The sequence below is a fragment of the Diadema setosum genome, chromosome 10 (assembly GCF_964275005.1).
Source record: "Diadema setosum chromosome 10, eeDiaSeto1, whole genome shotgun sequence".
NCBI lineage: Eukaryota > Metazoa > Echinodermata > Echinoidea > Diadematoida > Diadematidae > Diadema > Diadema setosum.
The window spans coordinates 15,347,948-15,370,399 of NC_092694.1; the positions used below are offsets into that span (position 1 = coordinate 15,347,948).

The 22,452-nt window shown below is 35.9% G+C and overlaps 1 protein-coding gene across 1 annotated transcript in view; it reads left to right on the forward strand.

Annotated features, from left to right (window-relative positions):
- LOC140233789 (mycocerosic acid synthase-like polyketide synthase) overlaps positions 1–22,452 on the forward strand; it is a 62,612-nt gene that overhangs the window by 29,091 nt on the left and 11,069 nt on the right. Inside the window, exons 3-5 of the mRNA XM_072313882.1 lie at positions 14,785–15,104; positions 16,060–17,519; positions 17,681–17,774. Coding sequence (XP_072169983.1) covers positions 14,785–15,104; positions 16,060–17,519; positions 17,681–17,774 — 1,874 coding nt within the window. The remainder of the gene's footprint in view (positions 1–14,784; positions 15,105–16,059; positions 17,520–17,680; positions 17,775–22,452) is intronic.

Genomic DNA, 22,452 nt, shown 5'->3' on the forward strand with positions numbered 1-22,452 from the left:
GCAATACTCGTGCATTTCCTTTGGACAAGGGATACCAAGATAAGAAAGACAAGGCTGCACCGGCCTCGTACTCATCTCATTTAAAACCTCAGCTCTCATTTTTAAACTTCATCTTCATTGAAGGACAAGAGCTGTAGCTGACCATCGTAAGGTGAGTGTACTTGTAGTGTCAAAGTTCAGAGCTCGCATGATAAGTGTAGCCTTATAGGAATTATCCTACAAGGGCGTGAACAGCTTGATTGCATGTAAAAAAAAAAAAAAAAAAATCCTTTAAAAGAATGAAAAATTGAGCGGAAGAAGAGATCACTTTCACGCTAAAGGTAATTAATGAAAATATATTATCATTTCACATTTAGACCGGATTATTTCTTTCAGCCCTTGGCGGTTAAATAGCACTGCACAAAATACTATTATTGTGAGAGTGCATTCATGTGTGTTTCGTCAGCGTCATTCTATTTCTCTGTACGCATAATGTTTCCAACTGACGTTGTGCACATGACCAGACAACGAATTTGATGTGTATTATGTTTGAGTTATATGATTCATTGATTACTGTGAGATTGTTCATGGATATACAGGTCATTGAATATCATGTTACTGACCCTATATGCAATGTTTAAAAATTGCTGAGACGTATTAAACTGTTATACAGTGTATGTAAAAAATGAACAGTTTAGAAGGGGGTGGGGATAGGGAAATGGGGAGGCGAGGTGAGGTTGGGAGAGCGGGAGATGGGATATATACGTTTTAAAGGGAGGGGAGGGGCCTTTATCTATTTTCTTTTTCTTTCTGGTAACATATATTTCATCCAATCTGTATACGTTGAAGTTTTGAAATTATGCAATATTAGCATCTATAATGATTTATGTGTAATGATCTGTTCAAATTTCTTTGAAAAAAAATAACATGTATATTTAGTAAATTTATTGAAGAAAACAACAACAATATTGTATATTTCTGCGAGAAGTTTACACAATAGATATCACAGTTATGATAGTGAAATATTTTATACAGTTGTAATAATCATGGAAAGAAATATAGGTTTTCCCGGCCAATTTCGCACTTTTGTCAGTCCATTTGATAAAAGGTTCATTCAATTTAGCGAAAATCCTCGTCACTGCACATTCTGTCATTCAAAATTGCAACTTGTTCGTTCAATTTAGCATTTCGATCAATTAAATTCGCACATGTGCCTTTCGAATTCGTAAAACGGGCATTCAAATTGGCACGTGCTCTTCAGTCATTCAAATTCGCCAGCAATGGCGGAAAATGGTATTTCAGTCATTCAATTTCGCGTATGGGCAGTCAAATTCCAAACATGTTCATTCAAATTGGCGTAATGCTGTTTCTATTTTGAAAAGGTGAGAACCGTGATTTATACGTATTTAAAATTTGAATTTTTTGTTTCATCCACACACTGTTAAGTATATATAGGTTTTCCCGGCCAATTTCGCACTTTTTTCAGTCCAATTCCTAATTTGTGCATTCAATTTGGCACAATTTAGCCTGGATGGCATGTTTGGTATTTCAATTCTATAATCTTTTCATTCAAATTCATTTTGGAGCATTCAAATTACATTTAACATCATTCGAATCAGCACTTTTTCAGTTCAAATTCGTAAGACAAGCACCATTTTGCAAATCGTTCATTCAATTTAGCATGATGTAGTCACGTGATCACGTATACGCTGCGCTCGTTCATTCGAATTCATTCTTGGGCATCCAATTTCGCATTTACTGTAGTCAATTTAGCAGACACGTTAATGCATTTATTCCTTTTTTTCCATTTTCATTCATCATAGGTAGTGTTTGCAAGCATCTTAGCATTTCATATTTTCGTATTCATTCTTTATGCTGATATCACTTTGCAACAGTACTTTCAAAATATGTGTATGTGTTTAAAATGTTCGATAGCATTCGATTTCATTCACAGATACATTAATCTTGTTTGTTTTGACATTATTTGAGAGGAGGTTTCAATTTACACCGTAATTATATATTTCTTTCATCTGCATGTTTCATTATTTTCATTTGGTGGGTGCTATCTATATTTCGTAAATTATCATTATGAATAAAGTTCTTGGATCAGCTCTAGCCATCAATTATTTGTCAAGTTTATTACCCTCAAGTAATGCTTCTATGATTCTTTCCCTGTCTTCTTGAGAGATACGCCTGTGTCTAACTCGTACTGCCATGACTGGACATAAGAAAGTAAAGTGAATCTATGGTACTGGTGCATGTATAGTTCTGATAACATGTATATATAAAAGAAGAGGGGCGTTACAGAACAACAAACTTGAATTATTTAGGGTCAAAGATAACTTTGCTAGGGCTATATACTTAACAGTGTGTGGATGAAACAGAAATTCACATTTACCCCCTACGTATAAACCACGGTTCTCACCTTTTCAAAATAGAAATAACATTACGCCAATTTGAATGAACATGTTTGGAATTTGACTGCCCATACGCGAAATTGAATGACTGAAATACCACTTTCCGCCAGTGCTGGCGAATTTGAATGACTGAAGAGCACGTGCCAATTTGAATGCCCGTTTTACGAATTCGAAAGACACATGTGCGAATTTCCTTGATCGAAATGCTAAATTGAATGCACAAGTTGCAATTTTGAATGACAGAATGTGCAGTGACGACGATTTTCGCTAAATTGAATAAACCTTTTATCAAATGGACTGACAAAAGTGCGAAATTGGCCGGGAAAACCTATAGTAAAGGTATCTTTGATCCTAAATAACTCAAGTTTGTTGTTCTGTAACACCCCTCTTCTTTCATACATGATATCAGAACTATACATGCACCAGTACCATAGATTCAGTTAACTTTCTTATGTCCAGTCATGGCAGCACAAGTTAGATTCAGGCGTATCTCTCAAGAAGACAGGGAATCGTAGAAGCATTTGAGGGTAATAACCTTGACAAATTGATGGCTAGGAGCTGATCCAAGAACATTATTCCTAATGATGATTAACGCAATATAGCACCCATCAAATGAAAATAATGAAACATGCAGATGAAAGGAATAACGATGTAAATTGAAACCTCCTTCTCCCTATTAATGTCAAAACAAATTTAAGATTAATGTATCTGTGAATGAAATAATGCTACACTTATAACATATACTTATACATATTTTGAAAGTACCGTTGCAAAGATGATATCAGAATAAAGAATGAATACGAAAATATGAAATATTGTGATTCTTGCAAACAATAACTATGGTGAATGAAAATGAAAGATTAAAAAAAAATAAAAAATAAAGGAATAAGAGCAGCATAAACGTGTCTGCTAAATTGACTGCAGTAAATGCGAAATTGGATGCCCAAGAATGAATTCGAATGAACGAGCGCAGCGTATACGTGATCACGTGAGTATATCATGCTAAATTGAATGAACGATTTGCGAAATGGTGCTTGTATTACGAATTTGAACTGATAAAGTGCTAATTCGAATGATGTTAAAGGTAATTTGAATGCTCCAAAATGAATTTGAATGAAAAGATTATAAAATTGAAATACCGAACATGCCATCTAGGCTAAATTGTGCTAAATTGAATGCAGCAATTAGGAATTGGACTGACAAAAGTGCGAAATTGGCCGGGAAAACCTATATTAAATCTATTAGTATATTGCCCCCTTTTCATTGATGAAGGATGAAGCACTATGTAAAACACAAAGAAAGTGTGTGTACAAGTAGCTTAGATGTTGGGGGAGAAAAAAGAGGGAGGAAAGGTGAAGTTACTGGAGGGGGAAGTGGGATGAGTATGGTTCTAAGGAATGGAGGGAGAGGGACTCTTTTTTTTTTCTTTTCTTTTAATAAATTTACGTTTTATGAACATTGAAATCCTGAAATTATGGAAAATGACTTTTTAATGACTTTGGCATTACAATGTGTTCGTTTTTAAAGAGCCTATATTATATTAGTTACTTAAGGTTAGCAATATTCAGGAAAAAAAAGGCTATGTCGTATATTCTTCTGAATAATGTTGACCCTTTATCCTGTTATAATCATGGAAACGAATATCAAAATATCATCTTCTATAATCCACTGATTGGGAGTAGAACAATATCTATAGAACGATATAAAAAGAGAAAGTGAGTTGCATGCAACTTGTTGGTAATTCGCTTTTTTTTGTGTTATTTCCAAAAATCTTTCATTTCAATGCCATGATCTACATTCAATCAGTGACACACATTGTAGTCATTGTGTATGCGTGTCATTTCAAGCATTTTATAGAATAACATAATCATAAGATTAGTCATGACCGCTAGAAAATGTGGACCAGTGTGGTTTTCTATTTATCATACATCACATAGATCCACAATAATTGCTTTGTGACACTCGTCACAACAACAATCATTGAATAATGATATTAATTTTTGATAAGGAGTTAGACGGAGAACATTATGTAGATAAGATAATAATACATAATCAGTGCCTAGTACATAACCCCTTCCATAGCTCACGTGGCCACTCCATGCACAGCACAATCATATCTACCATTACCTGCCCACCAGACACATACAACAACCGGTTCCAATACATTATATTTGCTCTTGCGACAATTGCTGCCATGAAATATCTGCACGCTGAAGCAACCATTTGTTCTACCCACAAACACAACCCTAATCATAATCCATATCCTGACATCAAACTAAACCTATAACATTATTACAACCTTAAACCTAAGTCCCTGGAGAAAATGAGACGGGGACAATAATTGTCGAAGAAGCAAAATTAATATCGTGTCACCACTAAAACCACTCAACAATCATGCAAAAGGATGATTATAATTAGTATCAATTGTGCTAGGACACGATCGATCATCACGATCGTCACAGGCTACCTACCCACTGCTGAACAGCGAGGCGGTTCAGGAATAAAAGTCGGTTACACTTGAGTTCGCAATACTCCAACACCACTTAATATGATCCTGGCAAATCGCGTCACGGTATTATTACCATTCCAAATGTAATGTTTGAAATTACCTTTTTGAGCCCTTTTGCAAACTACATTATTCAACTGTTAACTTCATAAGCTATCGTGTTCTCTACCGTTCATTTGACTGCATGGGTTTTACTCACCGTAGATGGAGTGCCTGTAGTCTGTCTAGACAGAACGATAGGAATGTACGTGGGAGAATATTTGCATTGCCCCATACGGTGCTATTCAATGTGTGTTCACTCCCCCACTGGATGAAATTATTACGAGTCTCCCTAATTCATATTGTGATATGCTGATGTCTTTGTACAAAACCCTGCTCCCCTTGAATTTATTGGCGAAGTTTTCTGTGCCATGCTATCATTAATCATTAATGGTGATTTGTTTGTAGATGTTCTATTTACCCCCCTGTGAAATGACGCGTTTCAGTGGTTTCTACTTCTTGCTGAATGGAAACTTTCTGCGTATATCCCCTACATACCATGTCATAGACCTTGCAAGCTATCATACACGAGGTTGCCTCAGGTTGCCTTTATCCCTGCAGAATGAATAGCAATTATACATTCTCCTCAGATAATAGAGAAAGGGGTGCATAGTGGTAGCAACATTGTACTTCAAAATCAGCGCCAGCCAAGCGTGTATTTGTTTGTTCGGTTTTTTTTTTTTTTGTGGGGTGGGGGTGGGGAGAGGCCTTACGTCTCCTACCCTCACCTATTGTAAAGAAAGGAGACATTGAGAATATCAGAATTTTTTTGAAATTTCTCTCTTGTAAACAAATTGACTGACAGTGCCATCTAGAGTCCTAATCCTCCCTAGACTGCCGATTCACATCATATTTTTTTCTTTTCCTTTAAAGTCACTGTTTTTCCTTTCCGTTGTTGTTTTTTTTTTCTTTAGCAAAATGTGTTTGGTATATAACGTTAAGGTTAAGAATTTCATGTGTAGGTTTATTGGTGTTGTAATATATTTTATTTATAAATTATAAGATAGGGCCTCATCCACGTTAAGCTTTGCTTATGATGCCGGTCCTCTGTATTGGTTTCTCATTCGTTCATGTGTAAATACAGTATGCCTTAACATGTTGCTTTGATTCATATGTTATTACAGACTGATGCTGTTATGCAATTGGCATTTCTTATATTGATTTGAATGTTATAATACTCTCCCTTTTTTTGCACACTCTGTATCACTTCGTTTTCATTTGTTATTGTATTTTGGAGAAAGAAAATGCAGAAATAAACCAAAGGAAACCATATCTACAGAGTTTCATGAAGACTGCAGAAAACAGTAGGCAAAAGCTCTCAGAGATAGAAATCAATTTTTGATATGAACTAAAGAGTTAATTAAAAAAAGTAAGAGTAGTCTTGCGGGGTTAAAGGGGTTTTTTATAGTAACTTTGTGGTTGAGATTGAGATTCAGGATTTAACTTTTCTGCAATATAATAAGAAACCACTTTTGAAATATTCAAGAGCATACAATTCTCAGAGGAAGGCGTTTATTTGATGAAAGTCGGTTTTGAAATGGCTGAGATATAAAAAACAAAAAACAAAAAACAAAAACAAAAAAAAACATGGGAGGGTCCTGAATTTGATTTAGGTACCAAGACTAGTTCTATTTCATTTTGGACTTCATTTTTTAGAATTTCACTGATTCGTAGTGAGAGTATCATTCCAATGATTCTGAATATTGATACCATACCTCCATGCTCCACATTGTCGTCTTTGGTCGCAGGATACTCACTCTACTTTCTACTCGGTCTGCGTTGGAAGCTTCTGCGCCTGTCCTGTCATGGCCGATTCAACTCTTCAGAAATGTAACATTGAATGTCGCTAGTTTCATTGAAGCATCAATCATTTGGTTTATTTATGAACCAACCATCAGCACAAGTAAGTGCCAATACTCATGGCAAAAACTCTCTGGCAATGAGCTACCTTATGATGAGTATGAAAGAAGGATAATGACTCGAGCAAACCAACCATTTTGTTATTAATATTTGTGTGTGCATGTGTATGCGTGCATGTATGATTGCTTATTTTTGAAGAAAAAAACTTGCATACTATTGTTTGTTGACGGAAATCTTCAAAAAAAGAAAAAAAAACCCTGCTATCTAAAAACATGTCGCTTTATATTAGATCATTTGCATAATTAATGTATCCACATCTGTATGTCATTATAAATATAACATGTACGGATTGTGTAAGTATGCATACTAAGATAATTTGTAATACGAGAGATCGATCCTGACCAAAACGAACGCGATGTGGGGGAAAAAAAATCAAATATGACTCTGCTCTCTAATTTTCCCTTTAATCAAACTTTCTGCCCTCATTATGAGCTACCAAGAGAAAACATATCAATGATTATCTAGATGACATAATGTGCTATGATGTTATAAGTTCAATGTTATGCAGTGCAATATCATAATTATAATTTAATGATAATAATAAACCCTTACAACCCAACCACTTACTCTACCCGAGGAATTTGACACAATGTCATATCTTGCTGCCATATACCTGATCCGAAAGTAGCTATAACCAAGAAGTTATTTTGATTATTACATTTCCTTGATAATATACAAATATATTATTTGCTGACGAATATAGCATTAAATCGACTATATTATTGAATGTAACCACCATTTTCATGTTTTATGTTTAAATTGATGGTAAAGAATTATTGTACTTCGGAAGTATGACAGAAGAATAGTTTTTTTTTCTTTGTTGTATAGTATACAGTATGTTTCTTTTAATGAGATAATGTTGAACTGTACCTGTGTGTTGAAGTAATAGATTGATTGTAAAGGTAATATTTCAAAAGAGTTATATTATTATCAAATTTTTGCCGATAGTATTGAGCACTTTACTGAGATATGAAAAAAAAATGCGTGATCTATCAAATTTGGAAAGAGAATATTGTGATTTCATCTAAATGTTTAGTTATTATGAAATCAACAGATATTCTTTTTTTTTTTCTAACGCAAAAGTGAGCTGGGTTGAGAATGTCATTTTATGGGTACCTAATGACAAAGTGAATCCATCCTTTTATACATATTTTCCTAATGTTTTTGATATCCATGGCAAAAGAGAAATAGGTCTATAATTCCTTAATTTTGGTTCGATCATTTTTTTTTAATAAACTGGAATTACTTTGCTTATTTTGATAAATCAAGACAGCATCCAGTGGAGAGTATTGAATTGAATGTGTGCTCTAATGGCAAGGCTATGCTCCGAATAATTTGCTTTACAAGATTAGGACTGATGCCAATATATCTTGTAGACTTCATTGATTCTTCAGTTTTGACAAATATTCAAATGTCTCATGTGAGGCTGATGAAAAAAAAAATCGCATTGCATTTGGCTTAGTTCAAACATACTGTGCAATATGTAATTATGTGCATTGTTTTTTTAACCTAATTTCGAAGACAATTCAAGACTTATACTTGTGGAAAAATCTTGTGCAATTTCACCAAGGTATGCAATTTTTGTCATAAGTTATCACGCTGAGAATTCATAGTTATCATTTTATTTTTTTATATTCCGTGTTGCGCTTGAATTTTCTCATCCGTTTTCTTATATGTCAAATGTTTTTTTTTTTGTTACTAAAATTTATGTTCAATTACAATTTTGAAATTAGTGTAATGCCTTTTACATCAATTAAAAAAAATCTACATCAATTAAGATATTTTTTCTTCGATCGATCATGAGTTTCTCTTCTCACTTTTCAATTGTTGCTTTAAAGTCGTGGTACGTTTTTATCATGATGTCTAACTAATCATTGAAATATTCATAGAAATATTCATAAGCTTCACTAACATTTTTGTTTTCTTGCTGAAGCAGCACTCCAATCTCTATTACATTAGTTTTTGAATAAAGTATTCAAATATTTTTTTTTCTGTTATGCTTCCTTGTTAAATTTCTTGATATTATCTACTTAGGTTTTAGAGGATGTCAAAAATATTGGTAAATGATTATCAAGAAAAAAATGTAGACATATATCATGCGAATATCCTCTTTAAACCAGTTGGCCTTAATATCCCTATCGTCCTGGTTGCTGTGAAAAGGGGTAGTAGATAAAAGTGTCAGCATTGTCAGAAATGTTGTCATACTTTAGGGGAACACTTAGGTGATGAAATTCTTTAAAACGGGTAGTATAAGAGTGTTTGTGCTAGATTTAACAATATGAAATTGTCTGTGACGTCCAATGTAGACCTAATGCTGTTTCTGTCCGATAAAGTAGATTTATTTCATTAAACTCGTTTGATTATGATAATAATAAAAAAAAATCATTTATCAACAGTATTCATTGCAATCAACATGAACGGCATGCCATAGTTTATACCTGAAGTCTCACTAATTGTTGTTGTTGTTGAAAGTTCAGGTATTACCATGTTTATGCTCATTGTCGAAAGCAAAAATGGTTTTTGATAACTGAGATTTTGACTTGAAATATAAAATAGATTTGACGCTTGCACTCTGCATTCCTATGCATTGTAATGACTGTGTTTTTCTTTTGAGGTATTGTTTACCACTGACAGCAGTGATTTAAAAAATGGTCGAGTTATCACATTTGATGCATAATTATGTGTAGGTCAGTTGTATCACAAAACATTCTACCATATAAAAAATTTGCAATGAAACCTAGAATATAGGAAGATATCACAATTTTTCTCAATAAACCATAACCGTAGACGATTTATTCTAGAAACAATTTCATCATAACTATTGTTCATATTTTGCATATCTATTGATAATTAATATTGATTATCCTGGTTAATTTATTTTGCATTGGTTGTTTCTATCCGTAACTCTCATTTTAGAGTTATTTTGAAGCACTAAAGCGGGGTTTTTGTTTCATCTGCAAATGGTAAATAATGCCTTTAAAGGGACTGTACAGTACTGGTTGAGGTGGGGATTCATGTTTAAATTTGAACATTCCTAAGTGAGATAATGAAAAGCCTCTTATGAAATATGAAAGAGCATATAATTTTTAAGAAGGATTCAACGTTTATTTGATGAAAATTGGTTTTCAAATGGCTGTGATATCCAAAAAAAGTGCTAACAATAAAAAGCGACATGCCACTACTTTATTAGGATCTCTTTTTTCACCTTGTTTTTTGATATCTCAGCCATTTCAAAACTGATTTTCATGGAATAAACTTTTGATACCCCGGTACCCCTTAGAATGGCATGCTCTTTGACATCTCATAGAGTGGTTTCTGAATATCTCGCAAAACGTTAAAAGCTAAATCCTCACCTCGACCAGAACTGTACACACCCTTTAATGTCGCACAATACTTCTCTTTTTAAAAATCATCATTTAGTGTATGTAAGTCATGACAACACCCTGAGACTATTTACTACCTCGCAAATAACTATGGTAAAGCCAACTAGGTTAAAAAGAACACATTTTATCAGGTCAGAGAGGATGAGTTACCCCCCCCCCCAAAAAAAAAGAAGAAAAAAAGAAATAGAGTGGCACCATTATCTTGCCGTAACAAATGGAAGACAAGACCTAACCACTGTCGTAGCAACATGCATCCAGATTGAAAAGAGCCAGTTAGAAATTTGTATGCTTGTCAATATTTGTTCCTGGTCATTTGTGTTAGGTTTTGATACAGAAACAGCAATTTATGCAAAGTCGTTACCATAGACACCACCACGTTATAGAGAATATATTATTACTTTCAATGACCACAGTTTTGATGGTAAGCAACGATTTTAATTCAATGAATAGACATTGTCAGTCATTTCTAATTTCATTGCTCTTTTTTACATTACAAAAATTATTCAAGTTCATGGAAAATCAAATGTTACTATAGCAACAGTCATTTCTGAGCGTTAGCATGGCCTGAAATGATTATTAGCTTAATTGCCATTTAAAGAGTAATCCTAACTCTATAGATCTAATCATTTTAACCACATTTTGCAATGGATTAGTGGAAAATTTGTCGTTTTCTTACCCCCCCCCCCCAAAAAAAAAAAAAAAAAAAAAAAACAGCCGTTACCAAATCAATAATTGGGGCACGAAAAAATGCTAGATATCTTAATTCACGTAAATATATATCAGACTACGTTTGTACCAAATTTGGTGCTTTTAGATAAAAACTGAATAGTTTGTCTAATTTACTTGAGTTGACTGTGCCGATGGACTGATTACTTTAATTGCAGAGCATCACCCTCGTTCCCATCTCCCCACCCCGAGGAGAACCAGATATAGATTTGGGGTTCAATATTTGATTTTTTTTTTCTCGAAAACCCTAAAACCGATATTTATCAAACCAGGCAGGTAGCATTTTTAAGGTGATAGGATTCTCTTCCTTAAAGGGGGTGGGGGGATGGGGCAAACCAAGGAAATTAATGAATCTTAAAATGTCCGCTTCTCTTTTTGAAAAAAAAACCCACAGAAATATAATAATGGTTTAAACATTTAAAAAGAAAAGCAAAGTGTTTTGGCTGTAGCAGGTTTGGTGCACGATGTCAGATTTGATGGTTCCCCCTCGGGATACGGGGTGGGGGATGAGTAAATGTGGCTCAGCTTATATTTTTTTTAACTTCTTAAAAACACGTATTCCAATTTTCATTAAAGTTGACAGGTTTTATCGGTACTGCTCGGTTACACTTACAACTCAGGACGGCGTCCGGCCGATTTGTAGCCTGCTCGGTCGCCGCTGGAATTTCGGCATCCCCAAACGATTTTTTTTGAGAAGTCGAGCGGGCTATAAATCCCTAGCGATGCCCGAGCAATGCCCTGTCAATTTCCCGTCGGCCACCGGTCGAATTTAGGCAAAAACTTGGCGAAAGAGGGGTTCCGAGTCCGACCAAAATCAACCAAATATGAAATAAATTTCATATTGCTCTTCTAAATGTCTCTTATCATGCCAGATTAAAGGCATGTCAGTATAGTGGCGTAGAGTGTTGTTTATTTTCAGGTGGCTCTTCTGATACTGATATATTACTGCACATTTGCACTGGTCCGACGTTCTAGGACCAGTAAAAATAACTGCTGGACCAGTAACTTTTGAAGGACCAGTAAAAACTTGAAACCCCCCAACCCCCCCCCCCCAAAAAAAAAAACACACACAAAAAAAAAAACTAGGTATCTATTGGAGTTAGTGTGTGGCCTATAAGTACATTATAGTTTTCATAGTGTTATTGTATATGTTATATATTGTTGACAAAATATGAGCTCTTTGCTGTGATGCAGGACATCAAATCAAATTATACAGGCAAATTTACAGAATGATATTGTTACCTTTGCCAAGGGAGGAGGTTATAAAATTTTTGTTTGTTTGTTTGTGTGCAAAATAACTAAAAAAGTTGAGCACGGATTTAGATGAAACTTGCCGGAAAGCTTAACTCTGACACAAGGAACAGATGATTAAATTTTAGTAGTGATCCGAAATTTTTTATAGATTTTAGGAAGGAACAGATGATTAAATTTTAGTAGTGATCCGAATTTTTTTAATAGATTTTAGGAAGGATTTTCGTTTTTAAGTGTCAATGAACTTGGGATTTCCAGCTGCGCATTTTTTTTTTAGGTTTTCATACACGCACTAAAGTGCGTGCTCTAGTTTCTGCTAGGGATAGGGCGAGGCGCGAAACATAGCTGAGGGTTTCTGATGTAACAAAGGCTTCTATATTGAGATATCAGGCTATTTTTCAGCATGTAAATAACGTATGGGTGAAAATCACTGATTACAGTCGAAGAGCAAGGTAATCGGTGGAAAGTAGCTCCTTCTAGCTGTTAATACACTTTGATTAGAAAGTTGATGTAATTTAGAAGTTGTTTAACCCTATTAAGCCCAAGCTATTTTGACCCCTCGCAGGCCCAAGGGGGGGGGGGGCACATTGTGCCCCCCCCCCCCTACGTAACTTCTTTATTATTTGATGTATCATCGTCATATTTGGCACATAGGTAGAGTAACTCATACTCTACATGACGGCACATTTGAATTTTTTCAAGGTCACCTATGGAGGGCTCTATTAACCAAAATATAAAGAAAAACATAGGAAATATGCTAAAAATACGATTTTTCTGTATAATTTCTTTATCCATATTATATATGTCTTATTATAGACCAATCATTTTCATATTTGTCACAAATGATAAGCAAGTGGAATTTTATTATTTGTTATGGTTGAAATTTCTCAAGGTCACCGCATGGGGGCACTATTTATATCAACATAATAATACATTGACAGACCTGAGATGAAATGTTTGGGATGGGTACATGTATAGTTATGACATTTCATATTTGCATAATAGTGGAATTTTGAGATTGCAAATTGATAATATGATAAACTAATGATATTAGAGGCATAACTTGGGTGAAGGAATCAAAATTACCCAAAACAGAAGGGCAATCTTTAGAAAATATTAATGTTTTCAATTATCTTTATTATATCTATTGTTTTATGCCTTTGTCACATAATAACAAAGGAAATAATAAGAAAAACTTTCCAAGACCATAATTACTTCAAATTTTGCTCCCTCAACAAATTTCAGCCAAGAAACATCCATTTCATATACTGTAATGCTATTAAATGAAATGGGAACGGAAAAAAGGTGCAAAATCTGACTGACATGGTTGTCAGTTTATGGTTGCCATGGCAACCAGCAACATCAAATATAGCTAGATTATATATCAAAATATTTGCAATAAGATTTGAGGAAAAATCACCAAATTTGGTTGAAATCGGATTAAGGGCGAAGGAGTGGCAAATGAAAATCTGGTAGGGGGGGGGGGGCACAATGGGCCCCCCCCCCCCTTGGGCTTTATAGGGTTAAGTTATATTTTGGTAGTATCTAATAGATAGTGTTATATTAACTGTAGTTATGTATAATAATTTATATGATTATCTATGAGTGTGTATGTATGCATAGCAATGCATATTACATATATGAATATATTTCATGCCTATGTGCATATATGTGTATACACATGTATTACTATCTGTTTGTAATCATTATACTTATGATGGCAGAGTGTGATTATTATATTCGAGAAGTTTGATACTGGAATTTAATTTACGGCATTTTTATACATACTGTTTCTGTTGATGAAATGACGTTTGATTGTATTGTTGTTTTGAATTGAACGATTGATTTTTGTAATAACCTTCATATTATGAAGGTTATACAAAGTTTGGAAGTTAAGTGTTATGATATACGACATTGCGGTATATATCACGGCACATTGTGCCTTTTAGGCGATTATTTTAATGTTTATTTTGTTGGTAGCTCCTGATGAAAGCCTGATGACAGGCAGAAAGCTCGATAAAAAGGGAGAACAAGATCGAGAGCAACGTCCGCCTCAAATCTATATATATATATATATATATATATATATACACACATTGTAGGAAGCCCTTTTCAAATAATTTTTTCACAAACAACGGCCAAAGTCCAAGTCCAAATTTGGCTATGATTTTTAAACTCCCCTGCAAAGTTATGCAAATATAAATCAATATGATTGCCATTAAAATGACTGGTTGGCATTTCAATTTTTATTCATAATATCAAGAAAATTGGAAATATCAGACTATTATTTTTTTCTTAGATTAATGTCAAACATGTCTAATGCACCTGGGTCTTTCTTATCTCCAAGTAAGCTATATTGCAAAAACGCGCGTTGTATTCTATAAAGTGTAGGGCCATGTGAAAAAAAAAAAAAAAAGATATCATGCAATGAGATTTCCTGGCCAGGGGTTTAGCCACACATAAAAAAAAAAAAATACAGTCCAAATGAAAGAGATATCATAACTATTCCAGGACCTCAAACTGATTCACAATGTATTTAACATCTTGAATTATTCTAACACAGCTGGATAGCTATCATGGACGCGAGGAGACACCTGAACGTCGCAGACTCTGCCATCGACTCTTCGATGCCGATAGAGGACAAAATCGCCATCGTAGGAATCGGATGTCGATTCGCTAACGGTGCTAATGGCGTATACAAATTTTGGAACAATGTGGTCAGGGGGCTGGACTGCACGACATCCATCCCTCCTGATCGCCTAGATGAGTCGTTTTTCCTCTTTCCTGGTGAAAAACGTCCTGGAAAGATGTACAACGTGTGCGGGGGATACCTTACCGAGAACCCAGAATTGTTTGACAGGCAGTTTTTCAAAATATCGCCAGGTATTGTGTTGTCGATTGTATACATTGACATCCCTTTTTAATAGTTGCTTTCATATGATAATCTTGTTCACTGATATTCTATGAGCCGAAGTGACATAGTCAGATTATAATGAGGCTCATCCGGCCGATAGTCCAAATGAACTTATACACAATGGGATGGCGTCCACCGCATTTTTTTGTGTTGACATGTCTGCATTATTCAGTGCTGTTAGTAATGCACATACTTTTATCTTGCAGAAATGATATCAATCAATTATTCAATCAATCTATCAATCAATCCATCCATCAATCAATCATGGTGCATTTTTGTCCCGTAATATGACAATCTTTTTTTCTCCGTCATCACTTCTAAAACGATTTATGTTTTATTCCTGTTTGTCTAACAGGCGATATTCACAGCTTAGATGTTTAACACCGAATTGCGGTATTTTTCTGTGATATTAAGATGACTAACATAAATATATTCATGATATCTTTTTTATTTTTATTTCAACACTCATTAGCCTTTCTTTCTGTGGTAAGTTTGTTTTTCAATGAAAAAGGTTTTGAAGTGCTTTTAACCTTGATGGGTTTGAATGTAACTTTATATCAACATTTATTTTCTCAGGATCATGGAATTATTGCCTATAAAATGGTATCATTTAAATAAACTTCTTGTATTAATTCTTACACTGAATATCATCAACGCGACCGAACCCGAGCGAGCGGAGCGAGTGGGGGGGGGGGGGGGTGGAAGGGGGGGGGGGAGCTACGTTAGAAACATATACTGCTTTACGCAACTTTTTTTAAACTTGACAAAAAAATATGCTGATATTTGTATATTGTAATAAAAATCACAAACAAGTTTCTCTAATGTCATTGTTAATCAAGGAAGTAGAAAACAAATGAAATCATGCCCATTGTTCCAGTTGGATGTTTGAACGCTACTTTTGTTGTGTGCATTTCTCTGTTACAGACGAGGCAAACCACATGGACCCACAGATCAGGCTTCTGCTTGAGGTAGTCTGGGAGACCTTGCAAGATGCAGGAATCTGCGCTCAGTCTGTGCGCGGATCAAACACAGGGGTGTACATGGGTGTGACTGCGACTGAGTATACCATCCTCGTATCACTTCCAAATGACAACATTAACTCTTATACAAATACGGGCACAAATTCATGTATGATATCAAACCGGATTTCATACGAGTACGACTTTCATGGACCTAGTTTGACGGTGAATACAGCTTGCTCCTCGTCCATGTACTCCATTCTTCTTGCGTGTGACGGGCTACGAAAAGGTCAATGTGACATGGCCGTTGCTGGTGGCGTGAACCTCAGTCTAGGCCCACTGACAAGTGTCGGCTTTTGTCAAGGTGACGTAGTTTCACATGACGGCAAGAGTAAGACTTTCGACAAGTCAGCTGATGGATTTTCTCGGGGGGAAGGTGTGGGCGCCATTGTTCTCAAGCCTCTACAACGAGCCATCGAGGATGAAGACAGGATCTATGCGGTCATTCGTGGAGGCGCGCTAAGCAACGACGGTCGCACATCGGGTATTGCACGTCCAAACTACGATGCGCAGGTTAAGCTTCTTGAAAAGGCATATGATGACGCTAGAGTCAATCCAGCTGACGTGACTCTTCTTGAAGCACATGGCACAGGCACTAGGGTTGGAGACACGATCGAAGCTAATGCGATAGGCGAAGTTATGGGGTTGAAGCGTTCGCCTGACCAGTATCCTCTGTACGTTAGTTCTGTAAAGACAAATTATGGGCACACAGAGGCAGCAGCAGGAATCGCTGGTGTCATCAAGCTCGCTCTTTGCTTGCAACACGAACAGATTCCCAAACAGGTTCACTTCGTATCTTGGAACGACAACGTAGACTACGTTAATCTCAACATCCGTGTGCCGACGGAATTGACAGCATGGCCAGAAGGAGCCAAACGTTTGGTCGGCTGTAGCTCGTTTGGCTTCGGAGGTGCCAACGCCCATGTTGTCATGGAAGGTTACGAGAAACGTCAATACTCCTACAGAGGCAGAGTGACAGAAAATCCAGCGATCCTGTTCCTTTCAGCAGCCAGCAAGGATGCACTCAGGAGTTATCTCCGGGACTGGGAGAACTTCTTGACTGAAGTGATACGAGACGATGAGGTGCTCTACAAAAACGCCTTGTACACTGCTGGTGTGCGCTCTACACATCTTGAGCACCGTATGTGCATCATCGCAACTTCACCAAGAGATGCCAAAAAGCAGATTCAGCAAAAGCTCAGTCAAGACGCTGACGCCACCACTGCTATCACAGAAGGACGTGCGAGAGATGGACATCTTTCCGTCCAGCGGCTGGTTTTTGTTTACTCCGGCATGGGATCTCAGTGGTGGGGCATGGCTCGACGTCTGATGGTAGATGACTCGGTGTTCAGCGACGTCATCAAGGTATTTGAAAATTCAATCTCTTCTCATCCATGATTCACTGTATTATCAATAACATAATGTAGAAAAATTGTTTTACTTAAAAATCTTGTCAAAGGATTCGAATTGTTGAACGGTTCAACAGGTTGTTTAACCTAAGTATATTCATATCTTTCGGACAACAGAATATCGACAAAATTCTGACTAAGTGTGGAACAAAGTGGTCACTGATGCATATGCTGACGTCTGAAGACGACCAGAAGAAAATGGAGGAAACTGGTAAGATCAACCAGATCAGATTTTGTAACCAAAGAAATAAAAGGAAAGGAAGCGAAGAAATGCAAATAAGATATAATTGATCGAAACTGGAGTTTTTCTTCAAACCATAAAAATATCAAAAGATCCTGGGCAACATTATTTTAGAAAAGATCTTTCATATTTATCTATCAAGTACACCGTGATATATCACTGATATTTAGAACTGTGTTGAAACATGTGTAAAAGAATTGATTTCCCTAATTTATTCATTTCATTAATTAAATCGACTTGTTTTTGGCATATTCTTTAACAACATTCCTATTCATGAAAATGTCGGAAAATTCAAAAATCTAAAATTCAAATGCTTTTCACTGTTAACGTGTACCACATGCCTCAGTTCGTTAAAAAGAGAACATAAGCTAAAGACAAAAGAAATGGATCTAGAGATCATGTCACTTGTGCCAATATCTATGCTCCAAAATGTCGGATTAAAAAAGAGGATGGGAAATGTGACGAGAAAAAAATGCAAAGGTTTCCTGTTTTCATTATTATCATCTCTCTCTTTTTTGAGGGGGGGGGGGTTGGGTTGAACGGGGTATATATGTGACCCTGCACCACAAAACCAACAAAAAGGCGTCATGCACGATTTTTATTTTTGTTATTTTAGTTACGGGGAGATTCTAAAAGAACAGACTCTAAGCTTTAAGATGGTGTATAACTCAATTCCAGTGGACTTTCCTAACCTATCTAAATATTACAATGAAAGCACATACTCTGTATAAAAGTGTCTATGAGAAAAGAGGCTTTGAAGTATACGGTATATTCGAGTGCTTAATCTTACCTAGCCGTGATTATATGCAATGGATGAGACCAAAAAAAAATAAACAGGATGTAAAACTTTATTGTAACAACAATAAAGGGATTATCAGAGTAAGGTGAAATTAAGCACGCTCTGTTAACACATCTATCCATGACTAATTCTAACTTTCATGGGAGTTGTATCCTCTTAGAGATTATCAGAGTTGAATTCGAGAGTGTGAAAAGGATCTCTAAGACATAAAAAGGTCCCGAGTCCATATTAAGACATACATGATTACACTACTCTACAAAAGTATGTTTGAAAAACTGCTAAAAGTACAACTTCCCATTCGTTTTATGATCTCAAACTTTAAAATAAAGTAAGGGAAGAATAACATTGCTCTTTCAGAAAACCTGAAAAACTCAAGATTGACTGGAGTGACCCGTTCCATCTATTTTAAGTCCTCGGATAAAATCATGACGCTTTGTTGGTTTTGTGATGCACGGTCATATCCAAATCAATACAATATGTGTGACGCTCCAACAAAATGAGTCATAAGTCGCAGTTTTCCCGTAATGAGCTGAAAATGAAGGGGAAACACTGCTCGGGTCGAAATTTCTTTATGACGGATTTTGATCCCTTGATGTTTTATCTATTTGTACAGAAAATGTCAGTGTGTAAAAATGAGTACAAGTGTCCCAAATCACAGTTTTTCTGAGACCATTTTTTTCGGTTACATTTTTTTCGAACGCTCGCCTTTGCGTTGCGTTTCGCACCTATTGTTCTCGCCCGATCGAGACTCCGCCTCCGTTGCCAGGGCGTATGCCAATGAAGCATTGCTCTTGACCCCATTGAAGACAAAACAAAGCATGGTGCGTGCGGCGGCGGCGGCGGGGGCTTTAGAATTACGCAATAAACAGTGAGCTGACCGAGGCTATCAATTGCATGACAAGCGAGTTGCGTTTGATACATGCACCACATTTCATGAAGAGGTGATTGATGTGACGCACAAAATAAATGGCGCTGAAAATTTGTATTCCAACGACGATCACGCAAAATTTATGATACTTTATCAATGAGCTAAAATGATCACATATCGAACTTGAAACCTCTCTAGTGATGCGTGTGTGTAGTTTTACAACGGTTATTGGCCTCATTAATGAATTCATTCAAATGATTATAACTTTCGTTCCCTGGTATGTGACTTGCTCTTTAAAGTTCATCTTTGGAGATATAGTAGGGCCTAAGTTGTCAATTATTCTCGTTTTTATAAAGTCGACAATTCGTGTGATAATTAGCCAAATGTATGTAATGCGTAATATTATTTCCCTGGTTAATAAAAATTATTGCCCTATTTACTTATGATGGTTTGGGCCGTGACGGCATGGAGAGAAATCGGAAGACAAACATTGTTATTATGCCCAAATAGCTCGTGTTCCCTTTGGAGGATATTCTGACTCTTGTCATCTGTGTATTTTTTAGAAGTAAGACCTATTTGAGAAAGTGACAGAAAGCTATGTCGCTACTCAAACGTGTGCTTCTTCATTTTTTTTTTATCAGAATGTTTGTAATGATAGCTGTTTGTCGTGTATTACGTGTAGCTGACATGTGAGAGGTCAAGTCTGCAAAGAATTTGGCTAACAGCTTTGCGAAGTAGCAGCGCTAATTGCCTATTGAATTGTGTATTGTGAGGAATTCGAATGAAAGAACTCGGGCGACACTATTCACGCCTTTTATCCGAGTAAACCCCGCATCAACGAAGCCTTGAACGATGAAAGGTAAACTTCCTGCTATCAAGGGGTGGATAATCACGCAACCAGTATTCTTTCTTCGCCATTGATAGCAGAATCAGTGACATACTGTAATGGAGCAACAGTGTTGGAGGATCGGCATTATGTCTGCTAATTTGTAAAAGAATTTTTCAGCCCCCTTTTGTGTTCACAACCACAGTCAGGGATGCTAACTTACTTTATCTCTTACAAGCTATCGTTACTATCTTAAAAGGTGAATTTTATGAAAGGTTAAAAGCGATCGCGGAATCACTTCTTCTGCGTGACACCAGGCTTTTATAAAAGCATACCAAGCTTAAATCGTTTACCTGTATAGAAAGGGCGGGAATACACACTTATCGCAATAATCCGGATTTGAGAGTGATACACTCCACTATTTTTCTTCATCTTTACCCCGACAAAGACCATGGTAATTCAAAACAAACAAACAAACAGACAAACAAGCAGTTGCATTATATCAGAACGTACAGAATTTTTGTGTTTCATGTATGTATAGGTCATCTCTTGATGTATAGTAGGCATTTGTTGTCGTTTTTTTTTATAGCGTTTCCTGATAAATGCCTTTAGCGAAAACCCAACACAACTTTAATCGAGGGAAGGGAACTTAAATTTGAATATAACATAGTCTACAAAAATCAGACATGTAAATAAGGCAATCATATACATCCGCATGGCCGATTGTAATCTCTTACTTTGAATATTAAAAATGATCGCCTGCATTTACATGCTTTTTCGAATTTCTTGAACTCTGCCTCATTTTCCCTTTCTTTTTTTTAAACAATTGCTCGCAATATTCAAAAATCGTAACACAGTCTGCTATCCTACAATATAATGTTCCATTTGATTCGGCACTTATTGTTGGTCGGGTGACGCCAAATGTTGGAAACTCGAGCGATGATACATGGCATTTTGTTTGTTGGTTTTCGTCTCATCTCTCAAAAGAATTTTGACTACGATTACAGAGGTATCATCTACAAGTCTTAACTGATGGTTTACAGAAGTGATCATCAATTCAGTAAGGATAAGTCAACAAGTCATGAATTCACTTTACCCATCATGTCTAATCGCACTACGACATTGTTGAGGTAACCGCGCCTTTTTATTCTCATAGTTCGAACTAATTCTTGACATAATCAAAACAAATAGTTCTTTATATAATTTCTCAAAATACTCAAAAGATGGCCTAAGTCAAAACTTTCTACAAAGATTGCATACGGCAATCTTTACTGGCCTAAACAAGTTTTCTACAGCTATCAGTTCCCCCTATGACGATGACTTCGATTGCGTTTTGAACTTGTACCGAACTACTTTCAAAACGGCTATTACCTTTATAGTTCGATTAATGAACCAGTCTTTTGGATTCATAACCAACATTCGTAATCGTAACCATCACAGTAACATAATCCTGTCAATAACAGTTGCAAAATGTAAATGCTATTAGCGCAAAATAATTAAGTAACGATTATCTTCATACATTCTAATTCCTAAGTGATGTCGCTAGGAAAATGACACATGGTTTGACTACTGCTTAATAATAATAATAATAATAATAATAATAATAATAATAATAATAATAATACAGGGTACGTATAATGCGCCAGTTCCACATAGTTAACGTGCTCAAGGCGCAGTAGAAGAAGTAAGTTATGAAATACAAAAATCCTTACACAAACATGCACATGAAAATGAATGACACAATAATGATAATGAATAAAAAAAATACATCATAATATACAATTCTACTGGAAAATGGTCATGAACAAATGAGTCTTGAGGGCAACTTTAAAAGAGTCAACATTCGAAATGTGACGGATAGCTTGAGGCAACTGATTCCACAGGTAAGGTCCAGCATGTGCAAACGACCGATCCCCCCATGATTTCTTCGTTTTTGGAACAACAAGCAATCTACAATCGGATGACCTTAAACATCTGGAAGGATTATAAAATGTCAGTAAATTAACATTGTACTCTGGGGCAGATCCATGTATGCAATGAAAAACAAATAGTAATAGTTTAAATACAATGCGAGATTCAACAGGTAACCAATGCAATGAGGACAAAACAGTGGTAATGTGAGTATTTCTCTTGGTAAGGGTAACAATGCGGGCTG